This window comes from Pteropus alecto, unplaced genomic scaffold (assembly GCF_000325575.1).
Source record: "Pteropus alecto unplaced genomic scaffold, ASM32557v1 scaffold61, whole genome shotgun sequence".
NCBI lineage: Eukaryota > Metazoa > Chordata > Mammalia > Chiroptera > Pteropodidae > Pteropus > Pteropus alecto.
In genome coordinates this window covers 9,579,186-9,606,723 of record NW_006434835.1, presented here as the reverse complement: position 1 = coordinate 9,606,723, position 27,538 = coordinate 9,579,186, and the positions used below count along the sequence as shown (strand labels likewise).

General features: G+C 36.6%; 1 protein-coding gene across 1 annotated transcript in view; it reads left to right on the top strand.

The window, feature by feature from the left end:
• The window catches only part of SMC6 (structural maintenance of chromosomes 6), a 59,824-nt gene that overhangs the window by 336 nt on the left and 31,950 nt on the right, over positions 1 to 27,538 (top strand). Inside the window, exons 2-10 of the mRNA XM_006910247.3 lie at positions 6,036 to 6,178; positions 10,201 to 10,318; positions 12,360 to 12,465; positions 16,904 to 17,040; positions 17,650 to 17,711; positions 20,810 to 20,890; positions 21,651 to 21,752; positions 24,875 to 24,994; positions 25,084 to 25,182. Of these exons, the coding sequence (XP_006910309.1) occupies positions 6,041 to 6,178; positions 10,201 to 10,318; positions 12,360 to 12,465; positions 16,904 to 17,040; positions 17,650 to 17,711; positions 20,810 to 20,890; positions 21,651 to 21,752; positions 24,875 to 24,994; positions 25,084 to 25,182 (963 nt within the window). The 5' untranslated portion in view covers positions 6,036 to 6,040. The remainder of the gene's footprint in view (positions 1 to 6,035; positions 6,179 to 10,200; positions 10,319 to 12,359; positions 12,466 to 16,903; positions 17,041 to 17,649; positions 17,712 to 20,809; positions 20,891 to 21,650; positions 21,753 to 24,874; positions 24,995 to 25,083; positions 25,183 to 27,538) is intronic.

Here is a 27,538-nt window from a genome sequence, read left to right as displayed (position 1 = left end):
AGCACAGGTCCTCTCTGCCGCGGGAAACTTGCTGCTCTGCGCTGGGCCCCTCCTTCGGGGGCTCGGGTGGCGAGGCTCGCAGACCCCGCCTCGGGCTGCAGGACACGGCGCCCGGCGCCAAATGGCCCTTTGGCTTCGAGAAGTAGCCTGCTGGGGGATAGAGGTAAGGGGGTGAGGTTGCGATCGGGAATTGGGTTCTTGCACGAATCTGATAACCTCACAAGTAGCAACTTAGGTATCTTTAAGAGATGTGTGCAGACACCATCTAAACTGGATTTGTTGTTACATCCTAGTGTCATGAAAACAGAAACTGTATTGTCTAGAACAATTAAATAGTGATGTTTGGCGCTTTCATGATGGCATTTCTTTTCCCTGTTTTCTTGTGGAAATGAAGTGGAAAAAGAATCCCAATTGGGAATTGCGGAACACAGGACCCAAGGTCGAGAAAGGGCTGTAAAACCAATAGTGCTTGAGATAATTCTGCGATAATTCCTAGAAACATCAACCCCTTGGTATTTAAACCCTGAAGACAGGTTACTCGGAGTATATTCCTGAGTAGGCGATTAAAAGCGAGTGTTTTAAAGACAAACTATTCTGGAATGTAAATTAAAAAGAAAAAGTAAATTTCTGACTTTTAGACGGCGGCTGTGTATAGTCTTTGAAAATAGTCAATGGCATATACAATGGTCTGCAGAAAATTCCATGGATGAGTGGATGGGGAGGGACCATATTTGAACTACTTAGGTTTATTTTATCTCTTTCTATTACTATATGAAATATAGAGTAACAATTTTGTTTGAATGTGTATTCAAAATTTTCTTGAATGTGTATAGGTACAGAAAAGTTTGGAGCGCACTAGACTGTTGCTTGAAAACCTGTTTTTGTGTCACATAGAACCGGTGTTGTGTGACCATGGGCCAGTCTTATCACTCTTTAAGTTTTCAGTTCCTTTTCTGTAGTTGGAGAAAATAACATAGTACCCAACTCACAGGATTCTTAAATATGTTGGGTGCGTGGGTGAGTGGGGTAGAAAAAGAGAGTTACAGTTATATCTCTATATTTATCTGTAATTAAGATAAAACATTTATTGAGCCTGGCAAACATTAAGGACACATGACATACTAAACTTGTTAAAGTGAAAAACAGGTTTTACTCCCCAAACGTTTATTTTATTGAGTGCCTAGATGTAGAATTTTATATAAAACATGCCTAAGTCTTAACTGTCAGCTTTAGACTTAAGAAAATTAAAGCCGTACTAGGTATTTTCAGGAATTAATAAGTAACAAAATTTTACCATAATAGTATATATATATTATATTTAAGGCATATTTAAATGTCACAGTTCTATATATACATATACTCATGTCCAGATGACTGAGGGTCAAATGTAATCACTTATATTAATGTTAACATTTTTGATTCACTAGTTAATGAGATACGTCTTTTCTCACTCAGCGTTCTTTTCCTGGTGACCAAATTCAAAATAATCTCTGTAGCTTTCTTCGTTGTATTCTCTCATTCACCTCTACTGTAGACTATGCTTTACTGCCTACTGGCCTCTCCATCTCAATATCCTAGGAGCACTTCAAACTCAGTGTTTTCAAACAAAATAAATGTGTTATTTATCCTCCCTCCTTGCTGAACTTGCTTTATCTACTTATAATGGCGTTTAGTATTGTGAAGATTGTTTCTGAAAATTAAACACAAGATGATTTGTTCCTTAATTCTGATATATTTATTGTAAAGAAATATTAAATACTATGAAGAGCTTTGTGGATTCCAGAATATTTAAAAGTATTTGGGGGCGTGGAGTACATCTGTTTATATGTCTCTTTAGCCTGTTAGAAAAATATTACTGCTTTAACCTTATCTAACTTTCAAGACATTCATGTTTTTTTAAAAAAAATCCGTTATTGTTAAATTACAAAGTGATTCCTCTTTTAAAAGATAGGATCCTTCAATGTCTGTTAGATGTATGTTACCATGGCAACCTAATAGCAAACTGCAAATCCCAGGCTAAGCACAGCAAATAAAAAACATCGTCGTCATATAGCGTGCTATCTTCTGTGTAGTAGAGAATCCTACACTCATTGTAAGAACCTTATCACACTTACCTTTGTTCACTTCTCTCCCCCCCCAGATTTACTTGAAAAACTGTTTTCTATCAGTGGTAAAATACTAAAATCAGTCAGCTGATGTCTGACTGCTAGCTGACTACAAGATCATGTATTATGCATTAAAAAAAAACAGTGTCTAAAAGATTTTTAATATTGCGAAAACCAAAAAGTAATGTTTTTTTTTTTTGCTCTTCTGTAATAAATAAATTACTGCTCAGTAACTGAGAAGAGAATTGAGGACAGGTGGGAGGGAAGCAAGTTGGAAAATAGCTTGGTGCTATTCTAGGGAATTTAAATTACCAGCAAGCTGAAACTAATATACATCAATTCTTGTTATTAAATAATTTGAGAAATATATTTGATTTTCACATTTTGAGTTGTATAAGAGATTGAAAGTAAACATTAAATTATTTGTGGAAAAGATGTTGACTATTATGTAATTGTGACTGTAATGCTGATATTGTCTCTAAAGGCATTTGTTTAGGTTAAATGTCCTTCGGATGTTAAGTAATATACCTGTTACATTTGTAATAGGTATATATGATTTTTGATATTATGATAAATTAAGGATAGGACAAAGTTCAGGTTTTTAAATATTGTTTACACCAGTTCTTCTCAAACTTTAATATTCTTATGAATCATCTGAGATCGCGTTATAATGAAGATTCTGATTCACTTTGTTTAGGGTGGGGCCTGAGAATCAGGATATCTTAACACATTTTCAGGATATGTAGATGCTACTTGCTGGTCCTTGTACTACACTTTGAATATCAAGTCTACAAGTCACTCTGTGGTGTGGGCAGCTTCTCTGCTGCTCTAACTTCTTGCTTACTAGCTATGCCTTATAATCTATGGCACTGTATCATGGACTTGCTTGTAGTATCTCCTAGAGCAGCAGTTTGCAAAGTGTGGCCCAAGCATCCCTGAAACCCTTTCACAGGATCTACAATGTCAATACTTTCATAATAACGGTAGCATGTTATTTGCCTTTTTCACTTTCATTCACTTGTGAGCATACAGCGGAGTTTTCCAGAGGTTACGAGACGGGTGATGATGTCATTGCTCTGATGATTGATGGGATGTGTACTTATGTGTTTTTCGTTTTGAATGTTTATCAGTTGTAATTGATAATATGGTAAATATCGGTAGATATAAACAAAAGCTCTTTGAGTTTCATAGTACCTTTTGAGAGACCACAGTCTTTGAGAACTGCTGCCCTGTGGTGTTGGGCCATGGACACACTTGATCTAGAACTTTACTGGAGCAAGTCTTTCCTTAGCCACGGTGACTGCTAAGCCAGAGTGGGAATTTCAGCTCCCCACATGGTCACCGTAGACACTGCAGTGATGTGGCCTCCTTACCACTCTGCGCGGTGGTAAAAGGCCTCCTCTGACACCATTCAAGCGGTGTGGGAGCAAGTAGCACCCTATCTCTGCTCGGTGGGGGTGGATGCCTAGTCTCTCTAGGTGGTCTCCACTGAAGCCGTTATCATGGCTGCTCACGTGGCTTACATCGTCTTCTCCGACAAGGAGCCCAGGCGGGATGTTGAAATGCCTCCTTACAGCCTCACCAGGGTGGATACGCACTTGGTCTTTGCTGGCACAGTGAGGAGGAAGAGGGGACCCCGTTTTTTTTTCGGTGATATTTGGCTAGGGTAGAGCCATTATTGCCTGAAAGCTTTATGTCTTGTTAGGCTGCCCTATTCCCAGTCCTTTGGCCTGAGGCAACAAGCCTTGTTTAGCCCCACCCCCGCCCCTTAGTTCTGCACCTGTTGGTGTCTTCGCTAGATGTGGGATATTAGAAGCAGAGCAAAAACTCAGGAAACTCACCAAGGTGTCATTCCATGGGTGTTGAGGTCCCTAGCCAGTCTGCAGCCTCTTTCAGAGTCTTCCTGTGTTCGTTTTGCATATAATTTTCGGTTTTTAGTAGCATTTGTATATTATTGTTTTGTGAAAGTGTCAAATCATCCAGTATCTCTGAAGGGTGGCCTCGTATTAACTACTGAAATGTACACCTATTCCACATTCCTGGAAGTGGGAGGCTCTGATTGCTTTTTGTTTTTTTTCTAACTCTCACCATAGCCCCACTGCATATCCCTTATATTTGGTTATATAAAAATGTCTGAATAAACATTAAAATATTCCCATTAAAGAAAAACTGGATTTGATAAAGCAAATGACTAGTTTTTGGAGAAAATGTTTAAAATTTAATTGCATAGAATTTCCATGAAAGGAGTCATGTCTACGGTTGAAGATTTTATAAAAAAATAAACTAATTTTGTGTAATAAATTTGGGGATTTAAGTTATCAGAATTTTGGAAAATAAAATTTAGAAAAATTGATTCAGGAAGATATAGTGAACCTGTAAAAACCAGTATACAAGATAGAAATTAAAATTTCATAAAGTTAACTTTAAAACATGGTCCCATAGCTTTAAGTCTAGTTCTTTGTCATTTTCAAAAAAAACCCCACATTTAAATGTCATGCCACAGAAGTGATTTTAGAGCATTAAAAAGATGGGGAAACCACTCATTTTACTTAATGAATTGTCATAACAGCAAACTTGACAAAGATTGTTCCCCAGAACAGTTGCTCCAAATTATGTATTGATATTTGATATTTCTGAAATTAGTTCTGTCACTGTAAGTTTAAAAAGCAGTGGGGGAAAAAAGAATCACACTGTCTGATGTCTCTCCCCACCCTCTACTCTCTCACATTCATCCTCTCGAGTCTCATTCTGTGGTTTCTGCACAGCTCCTTCTTGCTGTCTGTCACACTGCGTTAGCCTCCCTCCCTCCCAGCACACACAGACACTTAAGAATGGCTCTCTTGCCCTGTGGGCATGTCATATCTTCTAGGGAGGATATGACTGGAATCTTTCAGCTGAAATTCAGGAGAGAGAAAATCTCATTTAATCTGTTGCCGCCCAGGCACCTGGTGCAAACAGGGTTGCTGCGGTACTCGAGGGACTTAAAATGGATCGAGACTAGAACTATTCTGTTACTCTTTTTCTGTATGTTAGAAATTTTTAATTACCTACATCATGAATTTTTTTAAGTACCTATCTTTTGAGGTCTTAAATGTATTTTAAAGAAAAAATGAAAGCAGCAATCAAAGAGTTTTCATAACATTTAATTTCAGACGATCAGCTTTGACTTATGGTACAGTATTCACATGTTTAGAAAATCTTGTATTATTTTAAATATGTTAATTTTCTAGGTATAGTCTGTTGGTAATGGAGTTTCTTTAGGGAACAGTTAGGAAAACTGGTGTTAGGCAGCACTGCTTCAAATATGTTTCTTTGGGAAAATAATTTAAAATGAAAAGTTTTATCAGATTCAGTATTACTTTATAACTTGTAAAAGTTAGATGATTGCTCTGGAATAATTTTAGAAGGCTTTTTACCATCTCTGTTGGTAGATCTAGTAAACTAGAAACCACAGTTACGCAAAATCTTTTACCTTTTGTGGGTTTAGGATTCAAAACATTTAGGTAGGCACATGTGTATAAAATCTTGGCCATGAATAACGATGTAAAAGCAACTAGTGTAACATATGCAGATGATTTATGAGAGAGAGAGAGAGGGAGAGAGAGAGACATTTATTAACTTCTGTAGGTTAGAAGTCTGGCATGTCCCCCTGGGCCAAAATCAAGGTGGCAGCAGGGCTGTGTTCCTTTCTAGAGGCGCTAGAGGAGGATCCCAGCCTCTAGTGGACACCTGCATTCTTTAGCTCGTGGACCCCTTCCTCCGCACAGATGATAATTTTACTTTTTTTAAAAGTGAAAATGAATGAATATTGTACTTAAAACTTAAGCTTTGTCTGGTTTATTTTGTTAAGTTTAATGTATATGGAACAATCATATGGATGCTGTACTTCATTTACTTCGTAGTTACTATAATGTTTTAATATTTGTTCAGACCCGATGGCCAAGAGAAAGGAAGATAATTTCTTCTCTCCTGACAATGCCAAAAGACCAAGACAAGAAGAGTTGGAAGATTTTGATAAAGACGATGACGAGGATGAATGTACAGTTTCTTTCATTAATGGTACCTCTACTTTAGTAAGTATAAAATTACAAAATTAATATTTTTTGATTAGCATATTTCTCATGGCTGGTTTATATGTCATGCTCTTGATAATTAAATAGCCCGAAAAGCAGTATGATTTTTAAAAAGCAGAGGTGAAATAATCTGAGTAATTTTGAAGTTTTTGTTAATTAGAAAAAAATAGTAGAGAAAACAATGATACCAAGAGCTGGTTCTTTGGAAACATCGACAGAATTAAACCTTTAATGAGACCGAAAGAGGGGAAAAAAGAGAGAAGACTCAGATCTCCAGTATCAGCAATAAAACAGTAGCCACGACCACAGACCCTGCAGACATCGAAAGGAGAGTAAGGGAAAACTGTTCACAGCTCTACACACATAAATTTGACAGCTGAGATGGAGTGGACCAATTCTTTAAAAAGCATAAACTATTACAGTTTACCCAATATGAAATAGATAATATTAATCACTCTACAACCGTTAATGAAATTTAATTCATTGTTTAGAAACTCCTTATAAATAAATCTTCAGACCTCGTTGGTTTGACTGGAGAATTGTACCAAATATGTAAAAAAGGATTGATACGAATTGTACACAGTCATTTCCAGAAAATGTAAGGTGAGGGTACACTTTCCAATTAATGTATCTTGATACCAAAACTAGACAAAGAGGGTACTAAAAAAGCAAACTACAGAACAATGTACCTCATGGCTACAGACACAGAAATTTTAAGGTAATATTAGTAAATAGAATTCAATAATTTATAAAAAGAATTGCATACTGTGATCAAGTGGTTTATTCTAAGCATGCAAGGCTGGTTCAGGATCTGAAAATCAGTCAGTGTAATTCACCATTTTAACAGGCTAGAGAAGAAGAATCACATGATCATATCACTTGATACAGAAAAGACAGTTGACAAAAATTTAATACTCATTCATGATTAAAATTCTCAAAGTAGGAATGGAGGGGAACTTCCTCAGTGTGATAAGAAGCATTGACAAAAAACTTACAGCTAATATCATACTTAATAGTGACATACTGAACTGTCTTTTCCTATGATCAGAAAAAAGGCAAGGATGTCTGTTCTCATCACTTATTTAAAATAGCACTGGGTAAGTTAACCAGTATAATAAAGCAAGACGAAGAAACAAAGTTATACAAGTTGGAAAAGAAAAAATAAAACTGCTTCTGTTTGCCGATGACCTGATTGTCTACATAGAAAATCACAGAATTACAAAACAAACAAACAAACTTAAAACTAATAGGTGCATATAGCAAGGTTGCAGAATACAAGATAAACTTTTTTTTTTTAAGTCACTTGTCATCGACATTGAAAGTAGGGACATTGAAATTCAAAATACGGTACCATTCAAAAAAGAGAAATGCTTAGGTCTAAATCTAACAAAATATGTACAGGACTTGCATGCTGAAAACTATACAATGCTGGTGAAATGAGTCAAAGAAGGCCTAAATAAATGATGTTCATGGACTGGAAGACTCAACATTGAAAAGATAACGGTTCTTCCCCCAAAATAACATATAGGTTTAATGCAATTTTTATTAAAATTCCAGCAAGATATTTTGTAGATATATATAAATTTTTTTCTGAAATTTATATGAAAAGGCAAAGGAACTAGTATAGATAAAACAATTTTGAAATAGAAGAATAAAAGTGGGAGGAATCAGTCTACCCAATTTCAAGACTTATGATTTACTTACAGTAATCAAGACAGTGTGGCGTTGGTGTAGGGATAAACACATAGATCAATGGAATAGAACAGAGCAGCCAGAAATAGACCCACACAAATTATAATGAACTTAATTTTGACAAAGGTACAAAGGCCCTTTTAGCAAATGTACTGCAACAGACATCTGTAGGCAAAAAAGTGAACCTCAACCTAAGTACAGAAATTAACCCAGAATTGGGTAATAGATTTAACTGTTAAACGTAAGACTTTAAAATTTTTAGAAACAAACACAGTACAGATCTCTGGAATCTAAGGCTGGGCAAAAAACTCTCAAACTTGACCCCAAATGCACAAATGGTAAAACAAAAAAATGTTAAACTGAACCTCATCAAAATTAAAAATATTTTATCTGCAAAAGACCCCATTAAGAGGATGAAAAATCAAACTACATACAGACGAGGAGAAAATATTTGCAAACCTCATCTATAACAAATACTAGTACATCAATTATATAAAGAACTCTCAAAATTCGGTAGTTAAAAGCAAATGATCCAATTTAAGAATGGGCAGAAGGCATACAAAAACATTTCACCGAAGAGCAGGATATATAAATAGCAAGCACATGACATGAAGTTCAGTATCATTTGTCATGCGAATTAAGACCACAATAAGATATCAGTACATACCCATCAGAATGGCTAAAATTAAAAAAAAACAAACAAACGGACAACACCAGATGCTGGCAAGGATGTGGAGAAACTGGTCATTTATATATTTACTGGTGGGATGTAAAAGAGCCACTCTGGGAAATAGTTTGGCATTTTCTTAAAAAAATTTAACATGTAACTACCTACCATATAACCCAGCATTTGTCCCAGAAATGAAGATTTATCTTCACACAAAAATCTGTAGATGAATATTTTACACAGCTTTATGTGTAATAGCAAAATACTGAAGCAACCCAGATGTCATTTATTTGGTGAGTGAATGGTTAAACATACTATGGTATATCCGTACCATGACTAATAAATAAAAAGCTGTGAATTGCTGATATAGGCAACAATAGACAATTATGTTGAGTGAAAAAAAAATCTCAAGGTTCTGTATGATTCCATTTATATAACATTCTTGAAATGATGGTGATACAGAAATGGAGAAAATATTTAGTGGGCCAGAGTTAAGAAGGGGATGGATTAGGTGGGCTGCGAATGTGGCTTTATATAAAGGGGCAACCTGAGGGATACTTGTGGTGGTGGAAATATTCTCTGTTTTGACTGCGTCAGTGTGAGTGTCCTGGAAGTGATATGGTTCTATAGTTTTCAAGATGTTACCATGGACAGAAACTGGGTAAAGGAGTCATAGGATATCTGTGTTATTTCTTACAGCTGCATCTGAATCTACAATTCGATCAAAACAAAATTTTTTTGTATTTTAAAACGTCTTTCACCATGATTTCTGGTATTCTGCTTATACAATGATTTCAATGTTTTCTGCTTTTTAATAAGATGATGCCCGGAAGAGGAGAGCCCAGGGAGATTTTTGAAGAAACTTTAAATGCTAGAGACATTAAGTGTTCTTCGAAAAAATTGGAATGTTTGGTAAAATAGGTTGATTTATTTTATTTCTGAGTATGAGGTATGACCACTGTGTGCCAAACTCTTGATGAAAACATTTATAAACCTCTAATGTAACCATGATTTACAAGTGGAAATTATTTCTGTTTTGTAGATTTAGAAACCATATATTCTTTATACATTACCAAAGTCACACAGTTATCATAATAAGTGACTGTCACAGAAAGTCACAAGAAAATCAGACTTTGCTTTTTAAGAATGGGTACTCTTCTCTTTGAATTATCTATATCAGGGTCAGCATTCAAATTATAAGTGGATAATCATCTTTCAGAGAGGGTCTAAATATGGTTCTGTATATCACAGGGAGTTTCCGTACACCAGTGGTTCTCAACCAGGGGGCTTTGCACCCTCCTAAGACATTTAGCAATGTCTGGCTATGTTTCGGTTGTCACAACTGAGGGGGGGTCCGTGCTACTCAAAAGGCACAAGACAGCCCTGCCTCCAACAAAAAATTATCTGACTCAAAATGTTAGTATTCATATTAAGAAACTTGTGGTACACTTATTCCATCCTTTAGGGACTTTACAATGCATAGGTACTCATATAAGGTTCCCAGTTAATTTTATCTTATTGATTGAAGTTAATGTTACTAATTTTCTGTAGCTTTTTTCATTGATAACACTCCTGGTCTTTCTCCTGCTAGCAATCGCTTACATGATTATAGTGAGTGAATTAGACAGGTTGATTGTTTTCCTCTATTGTTTTTTATTAATAGACTGCAGCAGAAGTCGGAATAATTGAGAGTATTCAGCTCAGAAACTTCATGTGTCATTCGATGCTTGGACCCTTTAAATTTGGTTCTAACGTCAATTTTGTTGTTGGCAACAATGGAAGTAAGTGCTTTTGCCTTTTTTAACTTTGAGAAGTTCCTTTGGGTTAGACTGCATTAACTTTTTTAATTAGGTGATTATTAGTGCTGATAAATATAAGCTTTACATCTATAATTTTGTGATCATGAATATTTTCAATATTTGCTGCTTATCTGCACTTTAAGAAAATAATGAGTTAACTCTAGGTTCATTATATGTGCAATAGGGATAAACATTTTCTGCTTTTCCTTTAAATCCATTTACCCTGGAATTCATATCACAGAAGAATGAATAAGCTCTCCTTATTCAGATTGAGGCTGCCCTGTGTCTCACATTATTAAATGTCGTAGCAGAGCATAAATAAAATGCCATGGGAATCCAAACACGAAGGAAACGAATTCTCACTTTTGTGGCCATTTGATAGCATTAAGAGGAGGCGGTATTTGTGCTGGTACTTGACTGAAAAATTATAGATTCTTTAGGTCTCATTGAGATGCTCCAGGCAAAGATCGCTCATTGGCCAAGATTTGGAGGGATGGAAGTAGATGTTTGTGGAGAGTTGTGAATAACCTTTATGGCTTTATCATGTTGTCCGTGGTATGGAGCGACAGAAACTGAGAGTCTTATTGTAGGTGATACTGTTGAGGATCTTGACTGCCATGAAAAGATTTGAGGTTTTATTCAGAAGTCAGTGGAGAACCACTTAAAGTTTTTGAGTAAAGTGATGACATGATCAAGATTTGTGAAACCAGCTGGCCAAACTGGAGAATAGATGAGAAGGGGAAGACACAGGTGTTAGAAAGATTAGATCGCTTTTGTGATAGACCAGCCAGGCTTGAGGTGTTGCCAGCTTGACTGAGCCAGTGCACAGGGACGGAGGCTTGTCCGAGTCTACAGTTGGTAACGGTGCTGGGACTTGAAAGTAGGTGTGTGTATTTCCAGTCTGTTTAGTTCCTTGGTTTCCCTACTCTATATTCAGTCAAAAGGAAAGAGTTTTTTTTTTTGTTTTTTTTTTCAGAAGAGAATGGACAAAGGGATCAATGCTACAGGGGACAAGAAGTGAAGAAAGACCAGTGGGTTCTGCAGTTAGGTCTTTTCTTATTTTTAACTTTTGAAACAGTGATTTTATTGATAAAACTTAAGAAGAAATAATGCAATTAGTGGGAAGTGGAAAGAAAAGAGAGAGTTAGAATAGGGATGTGAAAGGCATCCCAGGACCTAAACTGGGTTAACTAGCGGTGTGTTTTGGTTAATTTGGAGTATATTGTGGAAGATGATGGGCTGATAAGAGTTGATTGAATTGATTGATCATGGAATTCATAAAATGGTTATCATATTCTGGATAATTTTGTAAATTTTGGAATTTTAGCTTGTGATACTGTATGTCTGTTAGGATAAAAAGAAGTACACTGCAATGAGGTGTGGAATGAGTGCTATTCAAATTAGGAGTAATAATTGTTCAACTATGACATAAAACATCTATCTGTATGACTGAAAATTGTTCATATTTCAGTTTCTTCATTCAGCAGATAGGCAGTTGCCTGTGGCGGGCAGATATTGGAGATACAGCACTAAAGAGAGTAGACAGCATTCCTGTCCCTGCGGAACCTGGATTTGAGGGTTGTTAAAAATAGGTTTTGATTTCTAAGAATTTGTGGGAAAAGTAAGTTGTAATTAAATTAGAATGTAATAAAAGTTAGATGCATTAAGTCTATATGTATAGTTAGTTCATTCAATAAACTAATGGGCCAGGATACGGTGGGATTTTTAGGTTGGAAAGTTATCGACCATTTATTCCATTTTCTTATTAGTGGCAAAAACTTAATTCCTGAAATGGACTAATTTTTTCTAATAACAGTTGCTAAATATTTTATGATATATACAACTTTTTTTAAAAAAACTTTATTGCTTTGGCATTGGAACAAAATTATAATTGAAGTATAATACTTTTAGGGTTGTACTAATTCACATTTTCATTCAGAAATCTTTTTACAGCAAATTTAGGAGTCAGCCTTTTTTCCCCTATCTTTAATGATTGTGATTTCTTCAACACCTTTCTCCTTAGGCGGGAAGAGTGCAGTACTCACAGCTCTCATAGTTGGTCTTGGTGGAAAGGCAATCGCCACTAATAGAGGATCTTCTTTAAAAGGTTTTGTGAAAGATGGACAGACGTAAGTGTTTGCTTTCTACGTGCATTTTTCACTTCTTTGGTAAGAACAGCTACTTTAGATTTCCAGTTCACATAGACGTCATAGGAAATGAACTGGCTTCTCGGAACTGGAGCAGAGGTAGCGAATCTTTTCATTCCTTTCTCTCGCTCCCTGTTGCCAGCATGGCTCACTGTTGCCTGTTATCCTCTGCAGACAGAAAGCTTGTGTAAGTCATGGCCTTGTGCCCGTCCACCTACACCTTGTTTCTTTGACCTTTCTCGAAGAACCAGTAGTGATAAATCTGTCTACTTGTGTTTAAAGGAATAGTTATAAACATTGGACTTTCCTGACTCTTGATCCAAACCCAGCTATATCAAGTCCATGTTGCTATGACATAGGCGAAAGCAGAATCTGTGACCAGCAAAAGTGTCTCTGCACAGAATTCCTGCCTCTGGCTCGTTAAGAATTCCAAAAAATTCTTATTTCATATCCTTGACCCAGGTGGTTTGCCAGTGAGTTTGATTTGAGGACCACACTCACAAGTCTGCGTGTGGTCCAGCTTGACTGTTGCTGAATGGTCATATAAGTACCCTCTTTGGCTTTACATTTTTATTTCTTTTTGTTATAACTTGCCTTCACTTAAATGTATAATAATTGCCCAGTTTACATTATCATACACTCATGGCCTTTTGCCCATTAGGAGCTTTCTTCAGGATGATGTCCTTATTCTTTTTAATACTGCCTCGGATAGCTCTACAGGGACCCTTGTTTCTCCTGACATCTAGATGCTCCAGACTATCAGATCTCCCAGACGGAGACTGCTTCCAGTGCTCATTGCTCTCTCACGCTAGTGCCCCAAACACGGGGAACTGTGATAATTAACAGTGATTTTTTTTTTCCTCATATGTTTTTCCTCTGCTCAGTGTTGTATGCATTTAACTTCTCCCATTTTATTACTAAAAAATAGAACGAGGACGAGATGTGAGTTAGGATTATGGATTTCTTATGTATCTCTCAGAAACCTGTCAACCGGAGGTTACTGGTATCAGTTCAGCACCAACAGGAATCCCCAATTTGGGGTGCAGTCCTGAAGGAAATTTTATTCAGTGCAAAGAGCTCAATTGTGATCTAGCACAGCTGTGAGAACAGCACAGTTACAGTAGTGTTACAGCTCAGTTATGAAGCGGCGTGGCTACGAGGTGGCCCTGGGGCCAGACCCTCCCTTACTGGCTAGACAGCTCTGCTCCACCTGCTCTGATCCGGTCCATTCTACTTTGCTAGAGTGAGAGAGACAGCTTCAGAGGTGTTTCAGCTCTAGCTGGGGAAAAGCAGTCTTCAGTGGAAAGGGAAAGTGCTCTCCAAGCCAGAGGGAAGCAGATTTATATAAATAGAAGCCCCCTCTCCTGGTCCCTGAGGGGTTCATCTTCATGCAAATGAAGAATCTAAATCTTCACAGTTTGATTGATCTAAAAGGCACTGTCTTATTGGTCAGAATGGAACCACTCTGGTCGGTGAAGATGTTGATTGGGGTGGGATATAGTTGCACAGCTCTGACTGGATGGGAAAGCCTCACTCCTATTGGTCGAAATACCATTCCAGGAACTCCTTTATAAGGAGTGGCTGGGGTGGCTGGGATGGTTGGGATGGCTGGAACACAGTGAAGCAGGTAACTCAATGCAGGAAGCAAGCAGCTTCGTGCAGGCTTCTATCTGAAATGGGATTTGCATGAGAAGCTCCTGTGTAGAAATCCCTGCAAGGCTCTGTATGTTTTAAATTTGAGTCCAGCTAGTCATCAACAGCCCTTCTTAGTAGATCTCTTCTTTGTAAGGGTCCATAAACCTTGGCAATCTTAACCCTAAGTTAGGGTTCCAAGCTGACTCAGGATAAGCAGGGAAAAGATACACAGAAAATTATTTCCCATGCTGTGTGGCCTCGGAAAAGAACTATTTGGTAACAGTTCTCTAGCATATTTTGTTCCTACTTATCTTATTTGGGCCCTTGCCCAGCAAGGTCTTCTCTCCCGTAGTCCCCAAACAAAATTATGTCTGAAATAAAAAATTAGTTACTTTAACAGTTAATAGTCCCAACTCAGTTTCAATTCATTATACTTAACTATACATTTGTTAGTTGTCTAAACAATCACTGAGTCTACCAGATAATACATTCATCTTTCAAATAGAAGCTTTAGGAAGAAATCATTTTTTTCTGTATCATTAAATGTTTTATTTTTCCCATTTGGGAAGAACCTGGACCAAAGCAGAAACTTCCTTTTGAGACTTGACCTTGGAATACCCCACAAAGAAGGGAGGGAGAGAAGGAGGAAGGATGGAAGGAAAAGAAAGAGGCTAGCTTACATAAATCATGAACTTTTGAGGATACAGATGCCTGTAGGTAGGAACATTAATATATTTTAAATGAGTTAATAACAGTTAAAAGCTATAACCTGAGCTCAGTCTCTTTTTTACTGACCTTGCCTGAAAAAGTATCTGTAAACAGCTTTTCCAGACCCATTACTATTCCTCTATAAAATTCTATAAAATTCCCCTTATTTTATAGTCTTTGATTAGTCATCATGTTTTCACAGAATCAGCTCACTGAGCTTTTCAGTTCTATTCATAGTCTATCCTGCATCTAAAAATGTATGTGGTTATCCCACCTCACCTCGCGAGGGAATCCTAAGGACTCTCCTCCCCATTGTCAACATTGCACTCTCCATTTGTGACACCTGGGTGTTGGGCTGCCTTAGCGATGCTTGCTGAACACAGGAGAAACCAGAGAGCTATGCCTTGAGACCCTTTCCCTGGGCCTCAGCCCTCTGATGTCCCCCAGCCTTTTTCAGAGATTTGCGGACAGCGGATCCATTCTCCTAATAGTATATCTTCTTCCGTGGATACCGCACACAGTGACCCGAGATCTCATGCCCCTGGCTCTTCTGGTTCTTCCTGAACACGATCGATTCACTGTTCACTCCCTCGGCCTTTCTGATGTTAGCACCAGTGGAGCTGGGATCTTTGCATCAGTCTTGCTTTGACATCAGCTACGGCACTTGGAGTGGGTTATGGAGGGACGAAAACTCACGTTTCTGCTCTGCATTCCTGATTCAGCTAGTCAAGGTTACAGGACTTTTTGTGGATGAGCTGGGTCCCCAGAGAACAGGCAGCTGCATATTTTTACATTGCTTTTTGCCTTGTTCCTCGATGTCATCGATGTGTGCTGCTGCCAGTTACCTTTGTGCAGATAGGTTCTTCCAGAGTTGAGAAAGAAGCCAGATTCGTACTGTGGCACTGCTTGTCTGCAGTGTCCTTAAAGAACTCTCACTGATAGTCTCATTTCACTTAAACATCTCCCATATTTACAGACAGCAGGCTGCCTGGCCCTTGAGCCAAATGCAGCATCACCCACATCAGTCTGCTGGGGAGGTAGCAGTTGGTGCCCAGCTCACTTGTCCCTGTCTCCTTTAAGCAATTACTATTAGGCTGTTTTTTTAAGCCTTAATTTTTTAATAACTTGTGGATTGGGGAGCAAGAGCTAAGCAAACCCTTCCGTGTGTCTCTTGTAATATCAGTTTACAGTCAGTTTTTTTCTATGTTTCCTACATATGGGAGTAATTTTGGAATATGATTATAAATTCATGAAAACAAGTTCTATTAAAGATCTCACTTAATTACTAATTAAAGCAGTTTTGCATTAAAGGACTTCATCATTTTGGCAGGTATCCTTATTAACCAGAGAAAATATTTGTCTTTTATGTTTGAAGACATTATAAGTATGTATTTATTAATGTCCTTTGTTAATATTTTTTTACCAAGTCTTATTTTAACAGAAGTTAGAGTAGAAAAACTGATTTTTTTCACCCTATAATGTTAAAATATTCATGGCTGTAAATGTTTTGAACTTATTTGAAACTTTAAAAATAATTCTTTTATAATACTAATAAGACTTTAGGACATTTCGAGCTTTAGTTTATATTTATTGGTGTCAATATTCTCATTTCATTGCCAAGTAATTGAAAAATTAAAGTTGCTTCCCTTGATTCTCATCCTCTTAGAAAATGTTATTCCTTCACCATAATTCTTACTTTATCCTTCTGAAAGGACTGCTGTCAACATGATGCTTTATTATGTAATTTAGAGTAGTCAGGCATTATAATATTGATTATAATTGCTTATAAGAAAATACATAACTACTTGATTTGAAACAAAAATTTTTTTTGTGCAAATGTAGTATTTCTATTATGGATAGAATAGTCAATTTTTTTTAATAAAGCTCTTATTCTAAACTTTAATTTTTTGTGAGATCTTTCACATCATTCTGTAGAAGCCTATTAGTGATCAACTCCTGGTATAAAGCTACTTTTCAAATGAATTAGCCAAATTACTTGGAAGTTTTGAAAATTATAGTAAGCCATGTATAGTTGCACCGTACCTTCGTGTAACTTAGCTTAACCTTATTGCTTTAGCTCAGCAGATATCTCAATAACATTAAGGAACAGAGGTGACGATGCCTACAGAGCTAATGTGTATGGTGACTCTATAATTGTGCAACAACACATCAGCATGGATGGAAGTCGATCTTATAAACTAAAAAGTGCAACAGGTTTGTTATGAATTTTTTATTTCATATAAAATTTTAGTAAATACCCAGTTAAAAGGAGATAAGTGATTGTACTGGTATCCATTGAAAGGGCACTGCTCATCTCTTGCAACGTCTTTCTTGTAAGGTGATTGGTTGGTTGCATGTACGAATATATATACACATATTACACACAGTTTTTGTACCACAGGAGATTCTACAGCAAAACCTTGATTAGAAGAATTTGAGTTCATTCGAAACAGGCTATGCCATTTTCTTCTCAAGTGCAGACCTCCTTTCACCCCCATAGTTTCTGTCCCACTTGAAAAGAGATGGTTAGCAAAAGGTGAGAGAGGACATAAAGGCAGAGGAGGTGAATGTTAACTGAACAGATAGATGAGAGGGAAAAGAAAATGTTTCGCTACGGGAAGAGGAGAAGCACTGTCGCTCCATCTGGACTTCTACCTGTGTGAACTGGTGTCATGATGAGTGCAGCACCCCAGTTCATCAGGTGTATGCGTGCTCAGTGGTACCTCTCTTAAAATGAGAAGTAATCTTTATAAATAATTGCTCGTATTTTTCTGTATTGTTGCCCTATAAACAATCTGGTTATTTTATGTTTCTCATAACTAGGCACAGTGGTTTCCACTAGGAAAGAAGAGCTGATTGCAATTCTTGATCATTTTAACATACAGGTAATTACTAAATTTGTGTTTCTGATTAATTAATGCACCTGGTTACTTTTTTTTTGTGATTTCCTTTGTGTTGTAGAAAGAATTAAAATGACCTCACCTGAGTAAATTGACCATAGGAAGAATATGTATTACTATTGTTAGTGAAGTTTCTTAAAATTTAGTAATTCAAAGGAAATGGTACTATAACACCTTTTGTTGATAGAGCAGTCAGAGACCATCTGTCTACACCCCCGTGTGATAAAAGTTTAGGTTCATAAAGGCTGATGGTTCCTTTGCTTTCTGCTCTCCTAGTCAGAATAGCATCATAGTTTTCTAACCTCAGTCGCTAAATTCATGTAGAAAAGAAATTTATTCTAGGAAGATAAAGCGTTTTTTTATGTATTTTGGAGATATTGATCATATCCGTAGGAGACAAGGGTTGAGTCCTTTTTGCTAAGATGTTTTGACTTAATCATTGGAAACAGGGCACATATAGTCCTGCAGCATCAGCACTGGAATTGTCTTTGGTGGTTTTCTAATCCAGACCCTTTATTTTGTAGGCGAGAAATTGGGGGCCAGAAAAAGTAAATTTGCACTTACAGTTGCCTGGGTACAGTTACTGGGGGCTTCTGGATGGGGATCCAGGCATTCCCCTTGCATTCTGATGCGCTATCCATGGTGCCACCCTGCCTTATTCCAGAATGAAGACCGCCAAGACTTGTCACCAAGGAAAAAGGACAATTACAAGTCTGGGTCTCTTGCCCACTTTACTTTAGCACATAGCTGTCTAGAAAAAGTTTCTGCGATGGTAGAAATAGTCTGAATTTTGCTGTTCGATGGTGTAGCCACTAGCCATGTGTGGCTCTTGAGTGCTTGAAGTCTGTGACTGAGAAATCAAATTTTTTATTTTACTTAATTTTACTTAATTTAAATGTAAGAAGCTGCATGTGACTGATAGCTTGCATTTCAGACAACACAGCTTTCGAAAAATAATTGAAATCTGGTGCAAAGCAGATATAGCAAATAAAATTGGGTCTAGAATGTGAACAATTTGTTAAGCAAAATCAGGAAAACCAAAAGTTGGAGTTTATAGAATCAGAGGTGTTGGGAGAATCTTGAAGGGCATCCAATATAGTTATCACACTCATACTTACCCAGTGGGGAAATCACCTGTGCCTGAGACTTCTGATTTATCTGTGGACTGCTGTATTTATTAGAAAGTTCTTATTATGTGAAAAGTTGAATAAACTTGTTTCTCTAAGCTCTTACTTCCTTGCAGAATGTAAAACGCATTTATTCTCTTTTGAAATATTTGAAGATTGTTATAACTCCTTTAGTCTTCGTCTTGTATGATTCAGTTCACTGAAGGTTCAGGTTCATTGATCAAAATACAGAAGAAGGTCTAGAACTGCACTTACCGCTCTAGTAGCCACGAGCCACATGTGGATATTGAGCCCTTGGAATGTTGGTAGTCCAAATCGAGATGTGCTGTGGTGTGAAATACACACCAGATTTTTAGGCTTAATGCAAAGGAATAACTCAGTTTTTATATTGATTACATGTTAAAATGATGATACATTAGCTGTATTAGATTAAAAGATTAAAATTAATTATACCTGTTTCTTGTGTTTTTAATGTAGCTACTGGAAATTTTAAAATTATATGTGTGGTTTGCAGTGTATCTCGGTTGACAGTGCTTGCGTAGAATAAGCAGGAGGGAGGAGAGTATTTAATGTCATAATGTGCCTGGTTATAGTTGTCCCCTGTGCCTCCCCTTCTTTTCTTTTCTCTGAGGTTGACCTGTTTGTGTTTGCTCCAGGGTCTCAGTAGGTGAAGCTGCAAAATCCTTAAGTGATTCCTAGCGTAGTGTAGGAACGAGGAGCCCCATTCCAGAAAGAATGAAAAGGGTGTGGAGAAAAGAATTCAAACTTTGGGGAAAGCTCTTAATCTTGAGCTGCTGGTAAGAAGTCTGTCATTAAACCTAGTGCATTAGGTCTTACTTTTAAGAAGTCAGATACAGTGTGAAATTAAGATAAAGGGCAGGCCTTGTAGAAAATTATATGGCAGCCAGAGTCTTGTCTACCTATAGCATAAGAAAAATGTGATAATGTAGAAGTTTCTTTTATAACTACATAATTTTTTTTGTTAGAAGAGAAGACCCAAAGTTTTACTGAAAAGGAAGATTTTAACCATTGGTATACTAACAAAGTACAATCAGTATTTTACAGATGGTGAAATGAAGGAGTTTTAACCTTTTAAAATTTATACTGGTCCTGCATATTCTGTAACTTAGGAACAAGATTATTTTCTAACATATTGGTTACTCGGTTATTAACACTAAAGATAAAAGATATAAAAACCTGAATCTTTTTGAAAAAAGTATTTAAAATTTTTTTTTCAACTATACTTCGAACTGTTACTATGCTTTACTGTTACCTTAAATGTACTTTAACTCGTTAGCCAAAGACAGTTTCATTCAAGCAGTGGCTTATTTAAAATGATTCCCCGCTCCAAAAGATAGAAATGTCTCCGATATTTCCATTTGTTTCACAATGTCTTCATGAAGAAATAACCACAAATGGGAAACCTGAGAAACTGCTAAAAGAAAAATAAACAATACTTGTCATCATAATTCGGATGAAAAAGAAACCTAGTTGGACTTTTTAGTATTTGGAGAATCTGAGTAACGTGCCCAGAGCTACAGGAGAGGGTAGGGACAGAGCCCAAACAAGAACTGTCAGCTGACTCCCTCGTGAGGGCTTTTCCTGCAGTGCTGGCCAATGGTTAACCAGTAGCATAGGAGCGATAGTCTGTAAAACAGGTGAAAGAAATTAAAACTTTCTAAAACATTTCTTCAGAGAATTCTTGTGCTTGTGCCTTCATGGAATGGCAGAATATTTAATTTTGACTATAGTATTTATTTTAGTATCATGAAGTATTGAAACATTTTCTCTGCATTATAACATTTTTTTCTTTGTATATTTACCCTAATGCTCTAACCTTTGGCTAGTACTTAGCCTTTCTCATGGTACCGTAGGTCAATCGTAGTGTATATTTCAGTTCATTTATCCTTAAGCTTTTAAAGTGAAGTATTCAAAAATAACCTTTGTTTGTTTCAGGTGGATAATCCAGTTTCTGTTTTAACACAAGAGATGAGCAAGCAGTTTTTGCAGTCTAAAAACGAGGGCGACAAATACAAAGTAAGGAGCATCAAGTAAATATAAACTTAATAAAAGAACATTTATAGATTAAGCACATACACTGGACATAATTCGTGTTCTCATAGTAAATATTGAGGTATTTTATTAAGCCACCTTTTTAAAGTAATATTGTCGGACTATTTAGGAAATTAAGTAAGATGGTAAATTAACTTTACCAAAAATATTAATTTCTTGGTAAATCCTTGCTTTTAATTTTGGCTTTTAATTCCAAGGGAGAATGGATTATTATTTTCTAAAATTAATCTTTAAGGAAATACAAGAGAATAATTGGCCACACATACATAATAACTTTTAAACCTTAAATTATTTAAGACTCAAAAAGCTAACAAAATTGTGGTGTCTACTAAAACTCACAGTGTAACTTTGAATTGGGTTTAGGTATTTTCTAAAAGTTACGATGCACTAAGATCAGGGATGCAAGTGTTTTCTCTGTTTTTACATTTGCTTAAAGAATGGAAGACTCGGTAAAAATGAGCTTTCAGAATGGTTTTACTGTTACACCAAAAGTGTTTTCTTTCATGGGGTTTTAAGAGCTTTTGCAAATGCACATATAGGTGTGAATATAGTTGGTTAAATTTGAGGCCTGAAATAAGACATGTTCTTTTGTGTTTGTGTGTCCTTGCTTAAGTATGGTTTTCATGTCATTTTTACATATTTGGTCTAAAATTTTGGAGACCAATTTTTTTTTTTTAACAGTTGCATGGAAGTTTGCAAACTCCTGTTTTTCTTGTTGATACAGTTCTTCATGAAAGCAACCCAACTTGAACAGATGAAAGAAGATTATTCATACATTATGGAAACAAAAGAAAGAACAAAGGAGCAGATAAATCAAGGAGAAGAGGTTTGTAAACACTTAATGCAGATATTTTTGAGATCAGTTAAATTTTTATAGGTCTTATAAATAGTATTGTAAAATTATATACGTATATATAGATATCTATACAGAACTAATAACATTTTTGTAGCACTGTATGAAGTATTAGGAAGTGTGGTTCTTAATATTCAGTGTATTTATTAGCTTTTACTTTCTCTTTTTGTAATAATGGGCATGTATACATCTTACTTCCTCAGCCACTAGAGGACAGAGCAGTATCTTATATTCTTATCCCTTGATATGTGGCTGATTGGTTCTACAATAAGATACCACCAATTCCCACTCTTAAGTAGTTAAAAAACTGTAATATTTATTTTGGTGGGAAAATAAACTCAAGCCTCAAGCTGATATTAAACATACACGTTTATAATTATGTATGGTAGATGACTTTTTCATCACACTAGTAAAATGTTAACATTCATTAAGCATTGATGGCTTGGTAGCAGCTGTCACTTCAGTACTCACAGCTTGGCAGCTGTGCAAATTTGCTTGATTAGAAATCTCTTAAGCCAGTGGGACTGACTTAAGTTTGTTTTTACATCTGCTATATTTTGTACTTATACCTCTTCAGATTCCCGAAGATCTACCTTTCTGTCCGATAATCAGAAACCTCAAAGTCATAGGCTTAGATTTCAGCTATTCATCTGATACATTAAGTCCCACCAATTTTTGTGTGATTCTGTATCTTGTTTTTTGTTATTTAGTCAGTTTTATGCAACCAACTTTCAGCAACTTAACTTGTTCTTTTGACCTGGAATCAAAATAGTGATTGACCTAAATCAAATTTATTAGCTGTTCCACTGACCTTTTTACTTCAAGTTTTTGAGGAATGTGTTTAAAATTTGGCCTATAGTTGTCTGATTCTTCAAGTGAAAAGTCAAAGATGAGTATATTTATTTTTATTCCCCAGTTATCCTTTCAAACCTGATATGTGGTAGTATGTAAGGAGGCACTATGAACCACAGAATTAATATAGAATACTTTCTTGGAATAGCAACATTATTATTGGGGAAAGGAAATATTTGCATATTCAATCAAATGTGCATAGTATATGCTACATTTATTATTTAAAAAATAATAAATCAGGACTCTAATGAAATACACTTCAAACAGCTTGGGGATAAACACCCACTTTCTCCATAGTATTCTTTGTCATCAACAACTAAAGATATTTTGGTTATGACATTTAAGAAGTACTTCCCTTTATCATGTAGCAGAGTTCCTTACATAAAATACGTACTTAATAAGAACATTTTTCCAAATTAATTAAATGCCCTGTATCGCTGTGGAAAGAGTAAACATAGATCAATAAAGAAGGTATTGTTGTCCAAAGAGATGATGACGATGTAAATTATCTCTGTCCAAAGAGGAGATGGTGTAAATTAGGGTAGCGGCAGTGGTGATGGAGAGAAGAGTTTTGAAATGATTCTGGTCGATGTTATGTAGTACATAGAGGGATAAAGCCGAGATAGAAGAGACACTGGGGAGACAGAATTACCTTCACATTAATGACCTGAGCAGCACAGTAAGTTCAGGATAGGAAGCTTGGGAAGAGGAACCAATTTTTCTTTCCGTTTTGCTTTTAAGAAAGATGATGAATTCCATTTTGAACACATTAATTTGGAGGTGCTTCTAAGGCATCTAAGTGGAAATGTAAAGTGGGAGGTTGGAATTGTTGTGAGTTAGGAATACAGAAGTCAAGTCCGGCCTCAGTAAAAATTTAGGAGTCATTAATTTGTGTATTATTGGTATCGAAGCCACAGGAATGAGGTTGCTGAGAAGGAGAAGGAAGTGGGCCCAGGCTAGGTCTGAGCCATGAGAAGTACTCGTGGGAGCCATAGAAGCCAAGGGAAGAAGAATTCGAGAAGGATATAGTCACGACTGTCTTGAATGGGTGAACACCACAATGACTGATAGATACTCAACAGTACTCAGTGACATAATCTTCATAGATTTTTCATTAGTGGTGAAAACAGAGGCCACATTTGTGGAGCTGAATGTCATGAAATGGTAAAGATAATTTTCATAAAACGTGGATGGAAAAAGACGACTTTAAGAGGAGGTGGTGCCCAGGGATGCATAGTGCTGGTTTCGTTTGTGAGAAAGTTAAGTGAGTAAAGATCTAAATATGATAACGAAAAGGACTCAGTGAAAAGGGTAAAGTGGAAACAAAGATGAAAAGATGAGATGAAACATCAACTAATTTAGATCTCCTGAGAAGTCAGAAGGCGATGGTAGGATCCTAAATATAGAGGACTAGACTCTTAAGTATAACGAATCCACCTTTGTTGTCGCAGGAGGAAGAGATGGCAGCCTTAGCTTTATAAATAAGGTTGTTGGAAGTTGGAGGAGTTTTTCTCTAATAGCTACGATATCCTCTGAAGTAGGAGGCAAAGAATGAGTGAGGGATTCCTGTGTCAGGGTGTTTGAGGTTTGAAGAGAGTAATAATGATGGATTAAAAGCCTGGAGAATGGGAAAGTGACTTAGATAGGGGAACACCGTAAGATATACAGTGTAAGGCCCTAGTTGAATCTGTAAGCGTGAATGAAAGGGAGAGAGAGGCTGTCTACCCAAGTGCACAGAATATAAAGTCTAGGAGTCACTTCAGAAACTGTTCTGATGTCATATTTAATATTTGATAATTTTATTTATTATTAAGAGAGAACTTAGATAAGAAAAATTATACCTTATTTCATTTTGGGAAATAAATTTCTTCTGAGCCTTCAATTATGTTCAGAATCGGTACTGGGTCTACTTTGCCCAGAACAGGTCAGTCTGTGTATCAGATACTGAACAGAGAGAAAATGGGAGACAGCGTTTTGTGATTTGTCTATATAAAAGGGTCTTAACCCTTAGTTCTTCACCTAAAGAGTATTTAGCCATTTTTATAGTGCAGAAATTAACCAAGTTACACACTTAATGAACATATATTGAAGAACCAAAAATATTTTTATTTTTGCCTTAAAGAAGTCATTTCCTAACAGATCTTTTTAAATACCTGTTTAGGCAGTGTTTTCAGAAGAAATACATTTGTAAAAAGTCTGTCTCTTCAATGTTAGTAAGAAATATATCCCTTTTTTTTTTAAAGCGACTCGTTGAACTGAAACGCCAGTGTTTGGAAAAAGAAGAACGGTTTGAAATTATTGCTGGTTTAAGTACAATGAAGACCAACTTAGAACACTTGAAACATGAAATGGCTTGGGCGGTGGTAATTTTCACTTAATTATTCATTCACATATATTTTCATTATACAGAATATATTTGGTTACCATTAGTGATTTACTAATTTCTTTTTAGGTCAATGAAATTGAAAAACAGTTGAATGCTATCAGAGATAATATCAAAATTGGAGAAGATCGTGCGGCTCGACTTGACAGGAAAATGGAAGAACAGCAGGTACTTAGTTTTTTTATATGGATTTAGTAGGTTGAATCATATGGGATTGCCGATATTGGACTATTTATGACCTACAAAAGTAGCAGTTTCAACCTTTATGTCTGTATTTGAGTTTATTACTCAAGCGAAGCCAACCTAAACTTTTGTTCAAGGACTTTCGTGGCAACTCTCTTTTAAAAAGTGCAGTATTTGGATGTGACCAGTGGGTGAGGCTAGTGATGTAGAACTGAATTCACGCCTGTGGACAAGGGTACTTTGTTACCAATTGGAAATGCTGGAGCTTGAAGCAACTCTTGGGTTCACCAAGGAGTAGAAACAAAATGACTCGAGGAATAGACTGCTAGAATAATAATGAATTAGAATAGTATTAAAGCTAAGCATCGTGAAGCGTAAGAACTCAGAATTACACACAATTGCTAATGGGACTTGTAGGAAACTGAGTTTTAGGGCCCAGAGCTTTCTGTCAGAGGATTTCATACAGGTAGCACACATGTGGGATAAGTTCTTAGGTCTGTAAAGGTTAATTTCAACCTGAGATCTAAGAGCCCAGGTGGAAACTAAGATTCAAGAAAACCAGAGTCTTCACTCGGGTCTAGAGGCAGAAGTTGGTTGAGTGGTAAATAAAGGCAGTAATTTTCTGTGGGGTCTTCCACATAGACCTTTTTACCAGATAGCGGGTTCACTCTTTATACCCACCTTTTCATTCTTAACACCTTTATTGAGAGATAATTCATATACCATACACTTCACCTGTGTGAAATTTACAGTTCAGTGGTTTTTCAGTATGTGCACTTGGAACTTCCTCCCACCGCCATGCCGGAACTCCAAGCCTTTTCGTTCTGTAGAGGAGCCCCTGGCGTTCAGTGTGGCTGACTTCTCTCTTAGTATTTTGCTCTGCTTAGGAGTTTCTGGCCTCCAAGCTTGGTTGTATAGGATGCAATCCTCCCCACCTTGCTTTTTTCTGTCTGTCCCTAAGGTAAGCAGGTATGTCTTTCTATTTTAAGAGTTATGACACTAATCCATCAACGGTAAAGGATGAGTATGTCAGAATAACAGAAATGCTAAAGTTGGTACATTTACTTAGTGATCTCTGGGCTGAGTTTCTCACGCCCTCCAGGTAGTAAATGGAAATTGAACCCCACCCTCTTCTCTCACCTCATATTTTCACTACTGAGAGAAGAAAAATTTTCACCAAATTCTTCTCGTCCTCATTCTTAGCTTGTCATAGTTTTCACTTCTCTTTTGTTAGGTAGTCCCCTATCTAAAAATGGAATCCAGTTGAGCAATAGATGCCTCCCTTTTTTCCAAATGTGAAAAGGAGAATCTTGAGGCCGGGTTATATTTACTTCTGTAGGTGTTTGCTCCACTTAAGTATTCGGGTGTAGTAAATGGTAAATTTCTGGAGGGTAAGGACTCATATCTATATCCTTCCCACCACGTCTTACATAAAACCTTTCACATAGTATATGCTTGGTTATTGACTACTACAGAATGACTATCAAATAGAAGGTTTCTGAAGCAATACTGTCTAAAACAGACTTTAAACTTGGGTGAACCTAATTTAAAACTGAAAATAGATGAGTTTCGTTTCATTTGTAGAATGCATTGACCAACTTCAATTTTTATTAAAAAAATAGATAATATTGTTAGTGTTTTAATAATAGAACTTCATTCTCATTTTATGTAATGCTTCCTAAATAGGCAACATATTGACAATTCCTTAATCTGCATATCCTATTCAAATGTTTACCTTGAGCACTTGACTCAAATATCTGTCTTCACATCTTTACATACATGTTCCAGACACTTTAAACTTAGCATGTCTGGTTGAACAGCTGTGACAGAGACAAGATGGCTCACAAATCCTGAAGTATACACTCTCTGACTCTTTCTAGAAAGTTTTTTGATCCCTGATCTAAATTGTTCTCATATTTGTTCCTTCTATTCCATTTCTACTGTCACTGCCCCATTTTGGCCCCTAATTATTTTTGCTTCAGAATATTTTATTAACTTCTTACTGAAATGTTTCCTTCAATTTTTCCCTCCACCCTGCCTTCCATGTGCTTCCAAAGTGATTTAATGTACAAATTTGGTCATATCTGGTCTCCCTGTTGTTGGGAGGGTTAAGTTCTAGGCTGATCATTGTGAAATTCAAAACCCTTTTACCCCATGATCTCATCTCCCACTGCTACTTTCTCAGTGTAAGCTCCAGAAATATTTTTAATTCCTAAAAAGGCTGTCTCTCCCTTTCTGCATGCTTTTCCATCTGCCTCTTAACACGTTTCCTTAACTTTTCTTTTGGTTCATTTCGATTAATCTCTCAAGCCTCAGCTCAAATGCTACCCTCTTTGAAGGC